Genomic DNA, 21,629 nt, shown 5'->3' on the forward strand with positions numbered 1-21,629 from the left:
TTTATTGATAGTCATTTTCTTATTGATCTGCCAATGGAAGGGGCAACCTTTACCTGGTCTAATGGTAGGGATCCGGTTACTTTTTCAAGGCTGGATAGATTCCTGATTTCTGGGGAGTGGGAAGAGAAATTCCCGGATGTTATTCAAGAAGCTCTCGTAAGGGTGACATCTGATCACGTTCCCTTAGTCCTTGATTGCGGGGGTTTGAGTTCTCGGCACACCCCATTCCATTTTGAGAATATGTGGTTAAGATCAGAGGATTTCCAAGGGATAGTCCAGTCTTGGTGAGAGGAGGCGATTGTTACAGGTTCCTATAGATTTGTATTAGCTAGGAAGTTTCAGATTCTCAAAACTAAGCTTAAGAGGTGGAACGAGGAGGTGTTTGGGAACCTTGAATGGAAGAAGAATAGAGTTCTCGCTGATATCGCTGAGCTTGATCGTCTTAAAGAGTTGGGACATGATGTGGAGTCTTTGCTGAGATCGCTACTATGGAGGAGATTTCGTGGCGTCAGAAATCTCAGGCTTTGTGGCTTAAAGAAGGGGATCGCAATACAAAATTCTTTCACAGGCTTGCTAATGCTCATAGAAGGTGTAATCATATTGGGCGTATTTGTGTGAATGGCTCGGAGTTGTGGAGAGAGGATGAGGTGCGCGGGGGGATTGCTTCTTTTTATGAGCAGTTTTTACACTAAGATGTTGGGGTGGAGACCTAAGCTTGATGGTCTCCACTTTGATGCCATTACTGAGCTGGATAGAGACAGGCTTGAGGTTCCATTTTCTAAAGAGGAAGTGCTGGAGGCGTTATCGAGTTGCAATGGTGATAAAGCTCCGGGGCCAGATGGGTTTACTATACGATTTCTTATGGAGAGTTGGGAAGTGGTGCGCAATAAGGTGATGGGCACCTTCCAGGAATTTTATTCTCATGGCATATTCGAGAAGTCATTAAACGCATCTTTTATTGCCCTTATTCCTCAGAAGTGTGGCGCTTCTGATATTAAGGACTTTCGGCCAATTAGCTTAATGGGATGCATGTACAAGCTTATTGCCAAAATTCTTGTTCTTAGGATGAGTAATGTATTGGATGGAATTATTTCGGAGTCCCAGAATGCTTTTGTTGGAGAACGGCAGATCTTGGATTCTGTTCTTATAGTAGGGGAATGTGTAGACTCCAGGCTGAAGAGTGGGGTCCCTGGCGTCTTATGCAAACTTGACATTGAGAAAGCTTATGATCACGTTAATTGGAAGTTCCTCCTTTACTTGCTTCAGAGGATGGGGTTCGGAGTTAGGTGGAGGAAATGAATCGAAACATATATTTCGTCCGTCATGTTCTTTGTTCTAGTGAACGGATCTCCTGCTGGTTTCTTTGCGAGCTCTCGAGATTTGAGACAAGGAGACCCCTTGTCATCTTTTCTATTCCTTATAGTCGTGGAGGGTTTGAGCAGACTAATGAGGAGAGCGGAGGATTTGGGTTATATCAGGGGGTTCAGAGTCGGCAAAGATGTAGCTCATCAGATGGAGATCTCCCATCTGTTGTTCGCGGATAATACATTGGTTTTTTGTGATGCCGATGTCTCCCAACTTAGATATTTGAGGTGCATTCTTGTTTGTTTCCAGGCGGTTTTTGGGTTGAAGATCAATGTTGGAAAGAGTGTGCTTGTCCCGGTAAGGGATGTTCCAAATATTTCCTCCTTAGCTGCAGTTCTTGAATGTGGGGTGGGTGCTTTTCCTCTTCCTTATTTGGGATTGCCTTTGGGAGTTTCCTCTAAGAGGGTGGGGAGCTGGGATCCGATGATCAATAGGTATGAGAAGAGGTTGGCAGGATGGAAGAAGCAATATTTGGCGAAGGGGGGGAATGTCACTCTTATAAAGAGTACTCTCTCGTCCCTTCCCACTTACTATTTATCTTTGTTTCAAATCCCATACTCTGTCGCTGAAAGAATTGAAAAAATTCAAAAGGACTTTCTATGGGGTGGAAGTGGAGAGGAGTTCAAATCTCATCTTGTTAACTGGGAGCAAGTTTGCAAACCCTTGAAGTTAGGCGGTTTACGCATCTGAAAGTTAGTTCCTTTTAATAGAGATTTATTGGGAAAGTGGTTATGGAGATTCGGCAGGGAACGACATCGCTAGTGGAGAAGGATCGTCTCGTGTCGTTTGGGGAGGAGAGTGGAGGCTGGTCCTCTCGTTCAGCCTCTGTTGCGGGAGGCGTCAACGTGTGAAAATTCATTCGGAATGGTTGGGATGTCTTTTCCACACATCAGATTTAAGATTCGTGACGGTAGGCGTGTCCTCTTTTGGGAGGATTTATGGTGTAGAGATCAGTTGTTGTCTTCTTCCTTTCCTAGACTTTATAGTATTGCCGAAAATAGGCACGCCTACGTATCTGACTGTTATCAGCTTGATAGCAGCGGGGTTACGTGGGATGTGCATTTTCAGCGTTCTTTTCAGGATATAGAGATAGACGAAGTATGTGTATTTTTGGATTTGTTGTATCAGCAGAAGGATGTTGGCAGAGGTAGTGATATCATTTTGTGGGTCTATTCCACCCATGGTAGATTTGTTGTTCAGTCCATGTTCCTTTGTCCAATTTCGTTGGTCATGATTTCCCATGGAAGACTATATGGCGTTCTAAGGCTCCACTTAGAGTCGCATTCTTTGTTTGGACTGCCGTCTAGGATAAGATTTTGACGTTGAACAATTTCAGGAAGAGAGGCAATACTATTGTTAATTGGTGTTGTCTATGTAAAACAGACGGTGAGTCTGTGGATCACATTCTTATGCACTGTCTTGTGGCGTATGATTGTTGGAACCTCATCTTCGGCATTTTTGGCATCCATTTGGTAATGCCTCGGTCCTCCATAGGACTGATTAACGCGTGGAGAAGATGCCCAGTGAAAAGCCACGCTCGTGACTATTGGAGGATAGTTCCAAATTGTGTTTGGTGGTGCATTTGGAGAGAGAGATAGCAGAATTTTCGAAGGAAAGGAAACGTCTTTGGCGACCTTGAAAATGCATATTCTTCGTTCTATTTTCTGTTATGTGAAACGAAGTGATTGCTCCTCCACTGATGACTTAGTTTATCTTTTGGACTCTATTAGTCTTTAGGTTCAACTTTCGTTTTTTGTATTAGAGACGCGTTCCCCTTTTGAACGCCTTTCTAACCGAATTTTACTTATCAAAAAAAAAAAAAAAGCTTTAAATGTGTAATTAAAATATATATATATATATATTTGAATTTTCAGCATCAGTGATAAGTGATATCCTTTCACTTAAAATTTTATCTCATTTTAAGTGACGTTTACTGTTTTCAGTGATATTCAAATTGTATTATCAAACGCACTTAATTAAATAAGCACTTAACCCCTTCAGTATTAAGTGCTTAACTCGTTCAAAATTAAATGCTGAATTGAGTTATCAAACAGCACCTAACCCACACTACTAAAGTTTCAAAATTCATTCCTAATTAAATAATCTAATTAATAATTCCTTTTAGATTAACTACATTGATTCAAATTCTTTTGCATTGTCCCTCGCTTGGGACTGTTGGGTAATGCTATTGGGTTTGTTTGGATTCTAGTGGGTTATGCCCAGGTCCTCAAGAGACTTGGTGGAGGCTTAGAGAGGGTGTTGAGTAATTCTGGAAGATTATGCCCTTTTTGTTTATGGCTCGAGAGAAATACGAGATCCTTTGATGGAAAGGAAAATCCTATTGGTGCGTTGAAGTTCTCCATTATTAGCAATCTTTTTTGTTGGGTTCTAAGGACAAATTGTAAATCCATGGAGGAGATAGTTGACGTTTTTGGACTCCTTTGAGAGTTTAGAGGCCCTATTTGGCCTTGTGTTGCCTATGCGGGATGCATTCCCCTTTTGAACTCTTTTTCAATACAATCCTACTTATCAAAATAAAAATAAAAATCAAGTTTCCTAATTAATCCTAAGTCAATCCTAACCAATTTTTCATGGATAATTAGGATCTTCTAAATCAACTTCCCAATTAAATAAACTAATTAATAATTAGTTCTAGATTAACTCCATTAATTGAAGTTTCCTAATTAATCCTAAGTCAATACTAACCAATTTTTTCATGAACAATTAGGATATTCTAAATCAACTAAATTATTACATCCAGTTCGGAGTTTGGAGTGGGAGGCACATCAGGTTTTGGGAGGATGACTTGGGACGTGCATTTTCGTAGAGAGTTTCATGATTGGGAGCTTCCGAAGGTCACAGAGTTCTTAGCTTTGCTCTATAGCCAAGTGGTGGAAGGTGTAGGGATGGATGAGATGGTGTGGATGGGCATCCCAAGAGGGGTATTTAGGGTTAGGTCTTTTTATCAAGAGTTTGACGGAGATCCCAAGTCCTACATTCCCTTGGAAGACGATTTGGAGGTTGAAAGGCCCCGTGAAGGGATCTTTTTTTGCTTGGACTGCTACCCTTGGAAGCATTCTCACCCTCGACAATCTAAGAAGGAGACGGCAGATTGTGGTCAACTGGTGTTGTATGTGCAAAAAGATGGGAGGAAAGAGTGAATCACCTTCTTCTTCAATGCCCAATGGCAAAGGATGTTTGGTCTATGTTCTTGGTTGCGTTTGGCATGTTTTGGGCGTCCCCAAATCCACAGTGGATATGATCGAGGCTTGGAGAGGGTGTTTGGTGGAGCCAAGCCAGATATGCTTCGAAGGTAGGGAGTTTACGAAGGTCACTGAGCCAGGTGGTGGAGGGTGTGGGGATGGATGAGATGGTGTGGATGGGCACCCCGAGATGGGTATTTGAGGTTAGGTCTTTTTATCAAGAGTTTGACGGAGATCCCAAGTCCTACATTCCCTTGGAAGACGATTTGGAAGTTGAAAGGCCCCGTGAAGGGATCTTTTTTTGCTTGGACTACTACTCTCGGAAGCATTCTCACCCTCGACAATCTAAGAAGGAGATGGCAGATTGTGGTTAACTGGTGTTATATGTGCAAAAAGATGGAGGAAAGAGTGAATCACCTCCTTCTTCAATGCCCAATGGCAAAGGATGTTTGGTCTATGTTCTTGGTTGCGTTTGGCATGTTTTGGGCGTCCCCGGATCCACAGTGGATATGATCGAGGCTTTGAGAAGGTGTTTGGTGGAGCCAAGCCAGATATGCTTGGAAGGCCACTCCCCTTTGCTTATGATGATGTTTGTGGCGCAAGAAAAGTAAGAGATCCTTTGATGGAGAGGAGACTCCTATTTGGCCTCTCAAATGCAATATATTGTTTACTTCATTTTTTTGGGTTAATGGGCGTAAATGTAAATCTATGGGGCATCTTTTGGATTTGTGGATAGCTTGAAATTATAGTTGTCGCCTTTGGTGTGTTGTGTTTTCTTTTAGAAGCGCTCCTCCCTTAAGCGCCTTTTATTTTTTATTTTTTTGATAAATAATAATCGATTAAGAAGCGTTCAAAAGGGGAACGCGTCCCATAACAAGAGTGGAACCAAGTTCTAAGGACCCAAAGAATCCAAAAAATTAACTAAGTCATCAGAAGAGGAGCAAGAAGTCCTCTTCACGTAACTAAAAATAGAACGAATAATATGAAGTTTCAGCGTCACCATGGACGACTCCTTCCCTTCGAACATTCTACTATTTCTCTCCTTCCAAATGCACCACCAAACGCAATGTAGAACTGTCCTCCAATAGTTGCGAACACTACTTCTCATGCGGCATCCCCTCCATGTGTTAATCAATCCCTTGGAAGATCCAGGCATTACCCAAAACACACCGAATAAACCAAATATAAGGTTCCAACAATCGTACGCCACTGGACAATGCAAGAGGATATGATCCACTGACTCAACATCTCGTTTGCAAAGGCAGCCCCAATTAACAATACAATTACCTCTCTTCCTCAAATTGTCAATCGTTAAAATCTTGCCCCATACAGTTGTCCAAACAAAAAATGTCACTCTAGGAGGAGCAGTAGAACACCAGATGGTCTTCCATGGAAAATCAATGCCAATGAAGTTGGTCAGGCATCGAAACAGGGATCGTACTTCAAATCAACCATGGGACGAGGGGATCCACCTAATATCATCACTACCTCTGCCAACTGCCTCCTGTTTATTCAATATATCCAGAAAAACACATACCTCGTCCATCTCCCAATACTGAAAGGAACGCCGAAAGCTCACATCCCACATAATACCACTACTATCAAGCTAATAACAGTCAACTCCGCAGGCATGTCTATCGGTGGCGATGTTGTACAAACTTGAAAAGGTGCAAGATAACGACTGATCACTGCACCATAAATCCTACCAAAAACGAACATATCTACCGTTATACACCTTAAATCTAATATGGGAAGAAAAAACATCCCAACCCTTCCGAATGGATTTCCACACACCAACTCCTCCCGCAATAGAGACTGGACGAGTAGACCACCCGCCACTCTCCTCGACAAAACGACGTGAAACGAGCCTTCTCCAAGGGTGATGCCTTTCCCTGCCGAATCTCCATAACCATTTACCCAAGAGAGCTTGATTAAAAGGAACCAACCTCCGAATACCCAAACCACCCAACTTGATGGGCTTGCAAACTTGCTCTTGAGCGCCTTTATAAAATCTTACTTACCAAAAAATAAAATAAAAAACTAAATTATTAATTAATCAGCCCAGAACCTATAGTCTCTTAGGTTACTTACCTTCTTTATGTAGTGTGATTGATGAAGCTTGAAGTAGGATGTCGATGTGATCGTCCAGCTTCGTCTTCAATATACAATCATAGTTTCAATTTCAATGCGAAACTTCCACTAAAATGACACCACATATAGACTAAGAAATAACTTTTGCTTACGGAATATGCCAACACATGAAACCTTTTTCCTAACAAGTTAGTTTATAATTTTGTTACAATTAGATTTTTAATCATGGGCAACGCACATACACTTTTACAGTATGTGTGTGTGTGTATAAAGGAATAGGGTCTGGACAAGTATTAATATGATACCTCTGCATCTGTTAAATGGTTGTAATTGCTCTGTAATTTCAGAGTAGAAGAGCAATTAAGAACTTGAAAATTCAAATGTAATGAAACCTCACGATCTTCTTCACTCTGAATCCGCAAATTAGGGTTCACCAAAACAGATAACTTATTCCTCTTTCTTTCTTTTTACTCTGCATACTCTCTAATAAAGATAAACCCAGAAGAGAAAACAAACGCAGAGAATACACCAAGAAATGCTAACTAGGGCTCATAATGTTGATTGGACTAAAGGAGAATAAGAAGATGCAGTTAATGGAAGAGAAACAACCACGGAAAGACCAAGGATGGCGGCATAAATGCTTCTCTCCCTACTCCAAACCAATGCGTAAAAGTGACTGGTATATGTGGGTTTGGAATGGGTTTCGCACAGTTAAATAGCAGAAACAGGATGCAAAAGAGCAGAATAACAGGAGGGAGGGAGGGAGGGAGGGAGGGAGGGAGGGAGAGCATGAAGATAGAGAAGTTAAAGAAAAGGAAGAGCAGAGGAGTACTGGAGGAGCACAGAGAGGATATTTTGAAGTAATCCTTTCTGAAACAACTTTGATCGAATTGTTTAGTAATCGTCAGAGACAGCTCTACACCCGCAACTGCCAGCAAATCCACACAAATTATGTGAACTCGTGTGCTTCATATAGGCATTGCCCATAATTTCAATTAGCTCAATGGGGACATGATGTAACAGAATTTTGTGATGCTCCCAGAGATGGTTGAAGCTCCAGTGACTAAGCTCAGAAGAGAGACTAATTCTAGATGAGGACAGGGCTAATAAAAACAGATAGGTTTTTGGCAAGTTTTTTACTTTCTTTATTTTATAGGCACCTGGCATGATCTTATTGAATGGATAGATTACTTAATAAAGCAACATTTGTCAAGTTAGGGGTTTGTTTGTAATTTCTCATCACTACTAATGGCAATCAGAGGCTGTACTCTTAGTTGCACATTTGGGATATCTTGAAGTTATTTGCAATGTCAGGAGCAATCAGCAAAAATTTGATTTTCAAAAGAACCGGAAAAATAGATAAAATGCTGAAGTGGTTATTTAAGTTCTAATGATAACCGCAGACCTCTTAGCCCAAGCAGTATCATGAAACGTATGCCCAATAGCCGTTCTCAAGCATCCAGGACCTTAAGGAATGATGTGATCATCTTACCAGGACCACAAAGTATATATATAATGATAATATAATGAAGTTCATTGAACACCTAAAAGAAACAAGGTGGTGTCTATTTCTTGTTAGGCCAATGCTCATTGGCCCATGCACAGTTCTTATAGTATCAAACGAGTTTCAGATTTTCTCAATCAACATTTAATTCAATGACACACCTTCTTAAAGGCTGTGATACCCCATGGATTGTCAAGCTGCTCAGGCTGACCAGTTATAACCAAACGTCCAGCTGGATCTGATTGAACTCGCACCTGAGACCACCAAGAAACAACACCATAAATACCATGAGTTATATTCATAACTTGTAAGGAAAAAATGGCCAACCCCATTTCTATGGGAAAAAGGTAAGTATGATGATGGTTCATAATTTATAAGGAAAAATGGCCGACCCCATTTATTTGGGAAAAAGGCAAGGATGATGATGATTCAACTTGTGAGGAAAAAATACAATAAATTTTACACAAAATCTACGCAATTATATCATATCATATAGCAGATGGTGCTATTAACATGTTCTATACATGTATACTAATAGCACTTCACTAAAAGAAATTTGAATCTGTTCCCATGATTTTTTGAATTTTCAATTCCATAAATTGAAAATAAACGGTAAGAATTATACAATATACATTTGTGTATCCATGTGTACACAACATGAAAATACAAGTCGAAATTCGAATCTCCACTAACTGAAATACAAAGGCTAAAAATATCATTGAAGACACCCAAAATGGTTTCTGAATTTCTATATGCTTTAACTGTGTTCACATTTATATATATGAGAGAGAGAAGTTTCAGACTTGTATATATTCATCATCCTCAAACCTAATAAAGTGTACAAGGCTAATATAAAGAGTACAAGTCTTACTTAACTACACAAGGGCCCCTATCAACTTTCTGTAATTACATAATGGCCCAACACTTATATATATAAAACATTCTAACACTCCCCCTCAAGCTAGAGAATATATATCAAATAATCTCAGCTTGGAACAGATAGTTCTTAACCGGTTATGACCCAATGCTTTGGTAAACATATCAGCTAATTGATCTTTAGACTTCACAAATGGAGTAGAGATGCTCCCACTTAATATTTTTTCTCGAATGAAGTGACAATCAACTTCAATATGTTTGGTCCTCTCATGAAACACAGGATTTGATGCAATGTGAACTGCTGCTTGATTATCACAGAACAATGGAGTAGGAGGCCCAACTATCAACCCAAGTTCTTTTAGAAAATGTTGTATCCATGTCAACTCACTAGTGGTATCGGCCATTGCCCTATATTCAGCTTCAGCACTAGATCGAGCTACCACCGTCTGCTTTTTACTTCACCATGTAACAAGATTTCCTCCTACAAATGTGCAATAGCCTGTAGTAGATCTCATATCTGAAGGAGAACCAGCCCAGTCAGTATCTGTAAAACCTTCCACCCTGAGATGACCATTTGATTTATAAAGTAACCCTAAACCTGGAGCTTTCTTGAGATATCGTATAATCCGAAGAACAGCAATCCAATGTGGCATTCTAGGAACTCCCATAAACTGACTTACAACACTGACTGCATATGAAATATCAGGTCGAGTGATAGTGAGATAAATTAATTTCCCAACAAGGCGACGAAACCTGCCCGGGTCATTAAATAGATCACCCTCATCAGATACAAGTTTTGTATTTGAATCCATAGGAGTATCAACCGGACGACCACCCAACATACCTATTTCTTCTAATAAATCCAACACATATTTGCGTTAGGATAAACTTATACCCTTCTTGGATCTAGCAATTTCAATGCCCAAGAAATACCTAAGTTTACCCAAGTCTTTAGTGTGGAATTGATATTGCAGAAACAACTTCAACTTAGCAATGCCTTCAGAATCATCACCTGTGATCATAATATCATCTACATACACCACAAGAAATATGAAGCCAGCTTTAGCGCACTGGTGAAACACCGAATGGTCGGTCTGACATCTCTTAAGACCAAATTTTCACGCCACCTCAGAGAATTTTCCAAACCAAGCCCGTGGAGATTGTTTCAATCCATACAAAGCCTTTTTAAGGCGACAAACAGTGTGAAGATACTCCCCCTGAGCAACAAACCCAGGTGGTTGCTCCATATAAACCTCTTCTGCTAAGTCACCATGCAAAAAGGCATTTTTAACATCTAACTGAAACAGAGGCCAATGTCTAGCAACAAGAGAAATCAAAACACGAATAGAAGAAATCTTAGCAACGGGAGAAAATGTCTCGTCACAGTCAATACCATAAGTTTGAGTATAACCTTTGGCAACAAGACGTGCTTTTAAACGCTCAACAGACCCATCTGAAAGATACTTCACAGTTTATACCCAGCGACAACCAACAGGTTTGACATTCGGAGGTAATGGAACAAGATCCCACGTGCCATTCTTATGCAAAGCATCCATTTCATCTTGCATTGCTTTCCTCCAGCCCAAATCAGACAACGCATCCTGCACAATCTTAGGAACGAATGTAGTAGACAACTTAGAGGAAAAACAGGAGAATGATGGCAATAAGGAATTATAAGAGACATAATGAGCAATGGGATGGTTAGTAACACTGAGCGAGGAGCTTTACGAAGTGCAATAGGCAAGGAATCGGACACAGTGGAAGGCGCCGGATCCAAAGACTCTGAAGACGATGGAGGAGGCACGACAACAGATGGCTTTGGTCTTCGAGTGTACACCTGTAACGGGGCAGATGAAGGAACAAGAGATCAAGGTTGAAGAGAGAGTGAGGGAAAAGGAACGACAGAAGGAGGCGACTCAAGAGTGATATCAAGAAGTGAATCAGTATTTGAAAAATATGGGATGGACTCAGAAAACGTTACATCTGCGCTAATAAAGTACCGTTGAGAAACAGGACTATAGCAGCGATAACCTTTATGAGAGCGAGAGTAGCCAAGAAATACACACTTTGTGGCACGTGGGTCTAATTTATCAAAACCAGGACCAAGATTGTGGACATAACATACACATCCAAAAACCCTAGGAGGAAGAGAAAACAAGGGAGAATCAGGAAATAAAATAGAATGTGGAGATTTGCCATCTAATACAGATGACGGCATACGGTTAATAAGATGACAGGCAGTAAGAACAGCATCACCCCAAAACCGTTTAGGCATACGCATATGAAACAAAAGAGCACGAGTTACTTCTAAGAGATGTCGATTCTTACGTTCTACAACTCCATTTTGTTGTGGAGTATAAACACATGAATTTTGATGAATAATTCCTTTATCACTAAGATATGTATCAAATGGAGTTGAAGAATATTCCTTAGCATTATCAGAACGTAGAATACGAATTGGACATCCAACTGAGTTTTGATTTCTTTGCGAAATTTTTGAAAAATTAAAAATAACTCAAAACGATCTTTCATTAAAAACAACCAAGTTAGGCGAGAATAATCATCCACAAATGTCACAAAATAATGAAATTTATTGATTAAAGAATGTTTTATTGGACCCCATACATTTGAATGAACCAAATGAAAAGGACTAAAGACACGATTATTAACCCTAGACTTGAAAGACACGCGATGGTGCTTACTAAGTTGACAAACTTCACATGACAAGAATTTCAAATGACTAAGACTAGGAACTTGACGCTTCAAAACTTGAAGTGACAGGTGACCAAGGCGACAGTGCCACTGGAATGGAGACAGAGAAGACTGAAGAGCCACAGGAGAAGGTTCGAAATCAAAATAATATAAGCCACCAGCTTCATGACCGTACCAATCGTCTTCTTCGTCTTGAGATCCTGAAACACACAAGAAGTAGGATCAAATGTAACAGAGCACTGGAGAGATTTAGTAAGCTTACTGATAGACATTAAATTAAAGGGAAACTGCGGAACATGTAAAACAGACGAGAGAGACAATGAATCACTAAGTTGAGTTGTCCCCAAACCTGAAACTTGAGTGGATGAACCATTAGCAAGAGAAAAACTTTGAGAAGGATGTACAGAATGAAAATCAGATAGAAGAGAAGAACATCCGGTCATATGATCAGATGCTCCAGTGTCTATGATCCAAGGACTGCGAGTGGAAGACAATAGACATGCGTGTGCAGTACCTGACTGGACAAAAGTAGTCGTGGAAGATGAATTAGATGCTTGCTTATAAGACAAAAACTGAGTATACTCATCCTGTGGAACAGGAACTGTATCTGATTCAGCTACGTTATGCGATCCAGAAGCAACATCATTCGGAGAAGAGGAAACTTGATTGGCATAACTAGATGGTTTCCCATGAAGATCCCAACAAAAGTTCACAGTATGATTAGAAAGACCACAATGGGTACACTTTCTGAATTCCCTGCCACGGCCACGTCCTCCACGTGAATCACGACCACCACGTGAGGAGCGTCCCCCATGACCTCCACGGTAAGTATTATGTTCACCCTTTGAAACCACTAATGCTGAATGCTCACCACTCTGTCCAGTATTCAAATTTGATGTATCACTTGCAAGTGTAGCTTGCTGAAGTCTAGAAAACACCTCAGCAAGAGATGGAAGTGTTGGACTGCTCATAATCTGTGCACGAAAAGGCTCATATGCTGATGATAAACCAGTAAGAAAACGGACAACATTAAAGTCCGCACGCTGTTGTTGCATACTGCGAACATCACCTGTAATGGGCTGATACATATTCAGCTCTTCACAGACTCCCATAACTTTGGAATAATACTCTTCTGTACTTTGAGTACCTTGTTCAAGATTGAAGTACTGCTTACAGAGCTCATAAACACGAGTGATATAACCTGTCCCAAAATACAATTGCTGCAATCTGTCCCATATCTCCTTGACAGTATCCAAATAAAGTAGAGTTGAACTAATTTGGGGTTAAATACTGTTTCTCATCATAAAGAAGATCTGAGCATCTTCCTTTTCCCATGCATCAAAGGAGGCATCAGTTGCCTTGGGTTTCTCTTTAGTCAAATGAGAACCAAGACCTCTGCCTTTGAGGAAAATGGCAACAGATTTAGCCCACAATATGTATTTCTTCCCATTAAGTTTAACTTAAGTCATGGGAGAATTAAGACTGTTCGTGGGTGATAGTAAATCTGAACTAGATGCCATGTTGAATCCAGCAAAAAAAAAAAAAAAAAAAAAGATTTTGTATTCTGACCGAACCTGGAAAACGGGTCGGATCTTGGACCGGGTCGGACCTGGTCAAACGGGTTGGACTGACCTGGGCTATCCAAGTTTAGCAAACCAGGGTTGAAGTAGCTATAACCGTGTAGCCAAACAGAGGTCTTCTTCTTCACACCTTCACAGACGCCAGGGAATAACGCGGCGGCGACGACGGCGACCCAATCACAAGTAACGGCCGAATCAATAAGCAGCGATCGCTGCAACTTCCAGCCAACAGAGTTGAACCTCACCTCTGCGAATCAAGATTGCAGAGGTCGGCGAGCTCGCTAGCAACCAAAGAGAAGCTGCCGACGACGACGAACACGGTAGAAATGACGACGAACAACTCCCAGATCTGACGACGCTGCAGATCTGACGACGATGAACAAGCCGATGCTGATGACGACGATGAACAAGCCGCTGCTGATGACGACAAACAAGGAATCGACGGTAGAGATCACCAACACCACAACTGCAATTCAAATCTTATACAATAAGAACCCAACTACAGATTCTCACACCCATGATCGTACGCTCTGATACCATATTCACAGTTATATATATGAGAGAGAGAAGTTTCAGACTTGTATATATTCATCATCCTCAAACCTAATAAAGTGTACAAGGCTTATATAAAGAGTACAAGTCTTACTTAACTACACAAGGGCCCCTATCAACTTTCTGTAATTACATAATGGCCCAACACTTATATATATATATATATATAACATTCTAACAAACTGAAAACAAAAACTGGCTGTACAAATAAATTCAAGCTACAACTTATATACATATATATACCTGAAAAACCTAGTGAGTAGCAAAGCAGTGGACCTTAATCACTCACTAGGGCCTAGAAAGAAAAAGATCTGACTAAAGGAATTATTAACCCATAGTCAACGAGACAGTTAATTTAACATAATTTTCTCCTTTTCTTTTTTTCAGTAAATAATTTTCTCCTTTTCCTTTACCAATAATTAATTTTCTCTCTCTTTCCTTTATCAATTATTACATTTTCCATAATTTTCTCTGGTTTTTTATCAATGACAATAATAGAACCCCTAGCTTCTTTTCAGAGCCCTTTTGTTGACCTCTGACCCTGATTTAATGATGCTGCCCCATAAGTGGCTGCAAAGAGGCAAGAGACCTTTCACATAACCCCACTGCTTCGTTCTAGATCTGATGCTAACACTTGACAATTATGTTAAAACAGCTTTGGCAACATAGTTTTCTTCCTTTAGAAATAGATGTATCAAATGAGAATGAAGGCAGCAACTCCATTGTATCATAACATAAAATTATAAATGAGATATTAGGCACGTGCAATTCAGGTATCAATGAGCTACTAGGCACTTGCAATTCAGGCATCGAGTACAAACTTCCTACAAGAAATTTCAAATTAAATATAAACCCGTAGGCATCAGAATCAGTTCAGCACAGTTTTCTCCTTTCATAGGTAGAATGTGTCAAAATGAGAATAAAGACTACAAGTAAAAAACAAAACTTATGAAAGCATAATTTGAGCATCCGCCATTAAGGCAATGAGCACCACCTTTGCAAACTTTCAGATTAAATACAAACCTGATTACACAACCCACCTAACAATATTTAACTTTACTGGTCAAACACCTCCTCAACTCAGTGAAGCACAAACTAAGGGCCATCATCAATGGTTGACAAATTTCATTACAAAAGTTTGAGTTTGTATTCTTATTTAATTTTTAGATAGAGTTTTGAATGTATTAGAGTGAGTTGGTTACCTCTTGTCCACGGGCAAATTCAGAAAGCAAACCAATAGTCAATGGCAGAAAGGTAAATTCAATCATCTTATACGCACTCACCAAAGCGTAGCGGAACGATAAAGAACAGAGTTAAAACCCTTGAATTCACAAGGAACACACTCACAAGAGATATAACTTGAAATTGTATTGATAACTGTCTGCCTACAAACTTAAATCTCTTGCCTTTATATAGACAAGTCAAAAACCAAATCACTTATTAAAATAAAGGACACTTATTACACTCATTAAAGCACTCCGTAAAATACTAGTAAAGGGAAATCCAAAGAGGTATTTGTTGAGATTTCGGTGGGGCAGAAGCCTCCTTAAATCTTGCAATGAAGAACAATATTCTTCAATCAAGTTGTCTATTGTTGGCAACTACACCAATCATAATGTCGTCTATTGTCCAACTCCACCACCAATCTTGTTATTTATTTTCAACTTTTACTTTTTCTATTGTTGACTTTTCCTTATTTATTTTTCTTCTATACTTGTATATCTCTCCTTACCCTTTCAGCCTCCCTAACTTGCGGTGATCCTGTGTGCTCATATACTAGTGAGCCAATTGTTCTACATCAGTCTCCCTTATGTGAAAAGAACTCATCCCCGAGTTACCCAAATCTGGGGTATAATACTTATGTATGTCAACCACATTGAAGGTAGAAGAAATGGCCATGTCAACACGTAAATCAAACACGTAGAAATTGTCATTGATTTTCTTTAGAATCTGATACGGGCCTTATTTCTTGGCCTTCAGCTTGTGTATGTTCCCACTGAAAACCTCTCTTTTCTTATATACACTACAACCAGAACCCCTTATTCAAATACTCTCTTCCTTTGTCTCTTGTCAGCTGCAGTCTGTAGCCTTGTATTTGATGTAATTATCCTCTAGATGTTTCTTGACACTCTCCCGAATGGTCTTAACGTGCTCAGCCATTTTCTCTGCAAAAACACTCTTCCCAAATGACTTTGGCAAGGATACCAAATCCAAAGCGACCTTTGGAGGACAGCAATACACAACTGCAATTGGGGATTTGCCAGTGGACTAGTTAACCATGCAATTGCAAGCAAATTCTTCATGGGCAAGACCAAGATTCCACTACTTTGGTTTCTCTCCCGAAATACATTGAATCATATTTCCAAGGTCCTATTCACCACCTCCGTTTGGCCATCAGTCTAGGGGTGACTGGTGCTACTGAAATTAAGACAGAGATCAAATCTCTTCCATAAAGCCCGCCAAAAGTGAGACAAGAACTTGGTGTCACGATCTGAGATAATGGATTGTGGCACCCCATGTAAACGAACCACCTCCTTAAAGAACAAATTGTCCATCTGCCTGCATCGTTCGTCTTCTTGCATGCAATAAAATGGGCATCTTGGAAAATCGATCAACCACCACAAAAACAGAGTCTGCTCCTCACTGCGTCCTCGGCAACCTTAAAACAAAATCCATGGATAAAACCTCCGATGGAGTTTCTGGAATTAGCAGCAGTGTGTAAAGGCCAGTATTATGAGATTGGCCTTTATTAGTTTGGCAGATCGAGCACCGCCGCGCATGGTTCTCCACGTCACACTTGAGATGCGGGCAATAATATCTATCGTTCTTCCACCAACTCTCATGTCTTATCATGCCCCAAATGTCCTCCTAATCCTCCTCCATATAGTTCATGAACCACTTTCTCTCGCAAAGAACTCCGTGGGATACACTATTGATTGCCTTTAAAGAGAAATCCTTCCTGCATGTGCGACCCTTTAAAGGATTGGCTTGGTTCACACGCTGCCCAGGCTTGGCCAAAATATTCGTTGGCCTTATATAACTCCTTCAAGCACTCGAACCCTGTGATTTTGACCCTCACAGTCACTAAGCAAGTTGTCCTTTGATTTGGTGCATCTGCAACTTCGTTTTGCTGACTTGTGTTTTAGCGAGAAGATGAATCGCTGGATATAAGCCACCCATCGTGCATTCATCCGATTAACACTGTTTTGATTGTTAATGAATTTCAGTGTCTGGTGATCTATAAACAGCACGAACTCTCACTATATAAGATAATGCTTCCGCATATGCAAAGCTTGCACCACCGCATAGAATTCTAGCTCATAGGTAGTCCACTTGTTGCATGCTTCACTCAGTTTCTCACTATAAAACACCACTGGCATTCCTTGTAATAGTAGTAGTCAAAGAACTAATCTGATTCCCACAATTGAGGCATCACAATCCACCTGGAATAGCTTCTCAAAATCTGGAAGGACTAAGATTGGGGTTGTTGACAGTTTTTCCTTGATCAAGCCAAAACTCATCTCAAACTTCCTCCCCCATTGGAATTTTCCTTTCTTCATGCAATCTGTGATGGGAACCACAATGCTACTGAAGTTTTTGATGAACCTTCGGTAGAACGTGGCTAAGCTATGGAAACTATGTACTTCTCCCACATTCTTTGGCATAGGCCATCCTAAATGGCCCTCCCTTCTCATCATCTACCCAAATTCCATCACTACAAACCACAAAGCCTAGGAATAATAGGCTTGGGGTCACAAAACTACACTTCTTCATATTAATGAACAACTTATTCTCCTGCAAAGCTGTTAATACCTCTCTATTTCTGTCTGACTATAAACCAGCATATCTTTTTTTTTTTTCTTAGTTGGTACTCACACACCCATGCCTCCACTGAGGCTTGAACCCCTGACCTCCCTTTGAGAAGTAGGGGCCTAGTACCGCTTGACCACTACAAATTGACCAATAAACGGATTGAGTACCTGATTCATGAACCGCATAAAAGTACTTGGCACGTTGGATAATCCGAACGGCATGATTAACCACTCGTACAATCCTTCCTTTGTCTTAAATGCCATTTTCCACTCATCCCCAGGGAGCATTTTGATCTAATAGTATCAGCTCTTAAAGGTGCACTTTGGTGAAGACTTTCAATACCTCCAACATATCCAGCATATCATCCAACCATGGAATGGGAAATTTGTACAGTGATTCTATTGATTACGTGACTATCAACGTACATTCTTCAACTGTCGTCTTTCTTGGGTACTAGCAGGACCGGAACAGAACATGGGCTTATGCTCTCCTAAATCAAGCAGTAACTCCCCCACTTGCTCTTGTAGGATCTAACTCTCGTTGGGACTTGTAATGTGGTAGATTTGGTAGGCTCATCCCAGGCACCAAGTCAATGTGATGCTGAATGTTCCTCATGGGCCGGAGACTATTAGGCAAGTCTTCCGACACCAACTCACTAAACTCCTCCGATAATGGATGCACTGTTGCTGGTATCGTAAAAGGAGGTTGTTCAACCACTCCCCCCTTGCACATTACTACAAAGATTTCAGGGGCTGTTTTTACTTCGCCCAGAGAGGAAGTTGATCAACATAACTGAATTTCCTTTAGCAGGGATAGTCTTGGAATATTCGACCTCTTTCAGTGGACCCAAAACAATCTTCTGACCATTCTTTTATAGAATGTATAAGCTGTCTCTACCACGGCGAGTGGCATCGATATCAAATTGCCATTGTCTACCCAAAATCATATGGCATGCATCCACATCAACTACATCACAACGCGCCTCCTCTGCATATACTTTCCCAATTGAGAATGGAACGGTGCAGGTTTCAGTTACTCGCATTTCCTAGCCTTTCTTGCTCCATCCAATTTTGTATGGATGGGGATGTTTCTCTATTTTAATCCCCAATTTTCAAATCATTGTTGAGGAAACAATGTTCTCACTACTGCCACTATCACTGATAGCATCACATACCTTGTGGTTAACAATGCAACGTGTACGAAATACTCTATAACGTTGCCGGTGCTCCTCCTTAGGAATGAACATCAACCTCCTCACGACCAAGGAATGGGAGAACTCCTCGCCATTGTCTCCTTCAATCACCACTTCTTCTTTAAAGGTGGGGTCAAAATCGCCTTCCTCACCCTCGTCTACCCCATACTCGACCAAATTTACCGTCGGTTGCTTGGGGCAATTGTGGCCAGGTTCTGCACACCGAAAACACTTGCCCATACTTGGGTGTGCATAGGGATTTTCTCTCACAACAAGGCCTATCAGTGTTGCGGTTTTGGCCTTTGATGGACCATCTCCAATGCCTCGCCATGTCATCGGAACAGGGATTGTCGCGGTTTGTTTACCCGTGTCATGTGTAGGACATGGGGTATTATATGAACCACAAGACCGATTCTTCGACTTCTCTAATAACGATTATGCTCTCTCTGCTGCCATAACAATCTTAGACAATTTCAATAGCGGTTGTAGCGCCACTTTCTCCTAAATATCCCATAATAACCCGCCTTTAAAACTGGCCACCATGCTAAATTCAGGTTCCAACAGGTTGTTACAAGATGACAACCGATAGAACTCTTCAGCAATTGTTTTGCTTCCCTACGTGGAGGACTGACATTGCTGATAAAGAACCTGCTCGTAATAAGGGGTAAAAATTGGGTTATCATCAACTTCTTCATCTTGACCCATGTGAGTATCGAATCTTTGCCCTCGCGTACGCGGGTAGTCTGCACTTGATCCCGCCATTCAGATGCGCCTCCCCTCAACTTACAAGCCACTAGTTTAACTTGCTTCTCTTCCTAGATTCTCATACAGTCAAAGAAACGCACAACTTCAATAATCCAGTCCAAGAATTCTTTACTACAAAGATGACCTTGAAAAGTGGGTAGGCCAATCTTCATACGAAAATCCCTGGAATCATCAAATTCCCATCGACCTCGATTATCTCTAAAGACCTGTACGACTCGGTTGTTACCGAAACCAACGTTTTCCTCATACGCTGGTAGCCTAATCGATGGGTTTGGGTTGCGATCACCAGCAGGATGTCCATAATCACCGTCGTTGGGCAGTCTGTTGTTCTCGCGGTTAAGTTATACCGTTGTCAATCTAGCCATTATTTGACACATAGTTTTATGCATATCAAGCAAGGTTTGATTAACGTGGTATAGAACCTGTAACTCAGCCCTCAAAAGAGTTACTCCATCACGATCACTGTCGCTGGAGGGGTTGCTTCTATCTCGTGAACCGGCCATCGAAACAAAGGCAAATCTTGGATTCGAAACCTTGCTCTAATACCAACTAACGTAGCGGAAACGATAAAGAACAGAGTTAAAACCCTTGAATTCACAAGGAACACACTCATAATAGAGAAAACTTGAAATTGTATTGATGAATGTTTGCCTACAAACTTACATCTCTTGCCTTTATACAGGCAAGTCAAAAACCACACCACTTGTTAAAATAAAGGACACTTATTACGCTCATTAAAGCACTCCGTCAAATACTACTAAAAGGGAATCCAAAGAGGTATGCTGAGATTTCGGTGGGGAGCATAATCCTCCTTAAATCTTGCAATGGAGAATAATTCTTCAATCAACCTATCTTTTGTTGGCAACTACACCAATCATGATGTCACCTATTGTCAACCCCACCAACAATCTTCTTGTTTATTTTCAACTTTTCTTTTTTCTATTGTTGACTTTTCCTTATTTAATTTTCTCCTATACTTGTATATCTCTCCTCACCTTTTCAGCCTCCCTGACTTGCGGTGATCCTGTGTGCTCATATACTTGTGATCTAGTAGCTCTACATCACACCACTAGGGTTCACGCATTCATCAATAGTTGGAAAAATCAACAAAAGGCCACTGGCCTAGTCTGAATAGGATGGGGTACTTCAATTGATTGAGGGATCAATGGGTACTTTTCCTTCTTTAATTTTCTTCTATACTTGTATATCTCTCCTTAATTTTCAACCTCCCTGACTTGCGATGATCTTGTGTGCTCATATACTCCTGATTCAGTTGTTCTACATCACACCACTAAGGTTCATGCATTCATCAATAGTTAGCAAAATCAACGAAAGGCCACTGGCCTTGTCTGAATAGGACGGGGCACTTCGATCGATCGAGGGATCAACAGAAGGTCATTGGCCTTGTCTTTGTCGAATGATTAATCGAACTAGGCAAAATCCGGTTTCCTTATTAAACAACATATCTATTAACACGTCTCTATAGGCTTTTAAATTCTGCATAAAGACTACCTATATTAACAAAAATCTAAGCATGCACTATATCATTTTCTCCGAGTATACCTGAGCATCTAAAGAGAGCATTCCATCAATTCTTTTCTAGAATTTTGTTTCTTCAATATTCAACATTGCATCTAGATTGGTGAGTTATGTGTTGATCATCTAATCATGCTGCACCTACAGGGATTAAAACACCAACAAGGAGTTCCACACAACAAACAATCTACCAGGACGAATAGCCGAGGAGATCAAAGTACTTGTCGAGAAGCGAATCATGTGATGAGAAGAGCTCTGGCGGATGGCCTGGAGACTCAAATGGAGAGTTTGGCGTCAAATGGTGTCAGGAGGTAAAGGGGGTTTTCTAGGATTTGAGAAACTGTTAACATAGTTGTAAACTTCTTTCTCGTTACTGGATTTGATTTTCCTGGACTAGATCGCGTGGTTTTTCCCATGGCAATTCCATGTAAAAATTTGGT

General features: G+C 40.6%; 1 protein-coding gene across 4 annotated transcripts in view; it reads right to left on the bottom strand.

Annotated features, from left to right (window-relative positions):
• Window positions 1-21,629, bottom strand: part of LOC132278744 (AT-rich interactive domain-containing protein 6-like) — a 58,394-nt gene that overhangs the window by 9,296 nt on the left and 27,469 nt on the right. For all 4 annotated transcript variants that reach the window (XM_059780614.1, XM_059780613.1, XM_059780612.1 and 1 more), the window contains one exon: window positions 8,325-8,417. In XM_059780614.1, coding sequence (XP_059636597.1) covers window positions 8,325-8,417 — 93 coding nt within the window. The remainder of the gene's footprint in view (window positions 1-8,324; window positions 8,418-21,629) is intronic.

This window comes from Cornus florida, unplaced genomic scaffold (genome assembly GCF_030987335.1).
Source record: "Cornus florida cultivar Cherokee Brave unplaced genomic scaffold, ASM3098733v1 CherokeeBrave_3.0.0_Hap2_Chr10, whole genome shotgun sequence".
Classification (NCBI taxonomy): Eukaryota; Viridiplantae; Streptophyta; class Magnoliopsida; order Cornales; family Cornaceae; genus Cornus; species Cornus florida.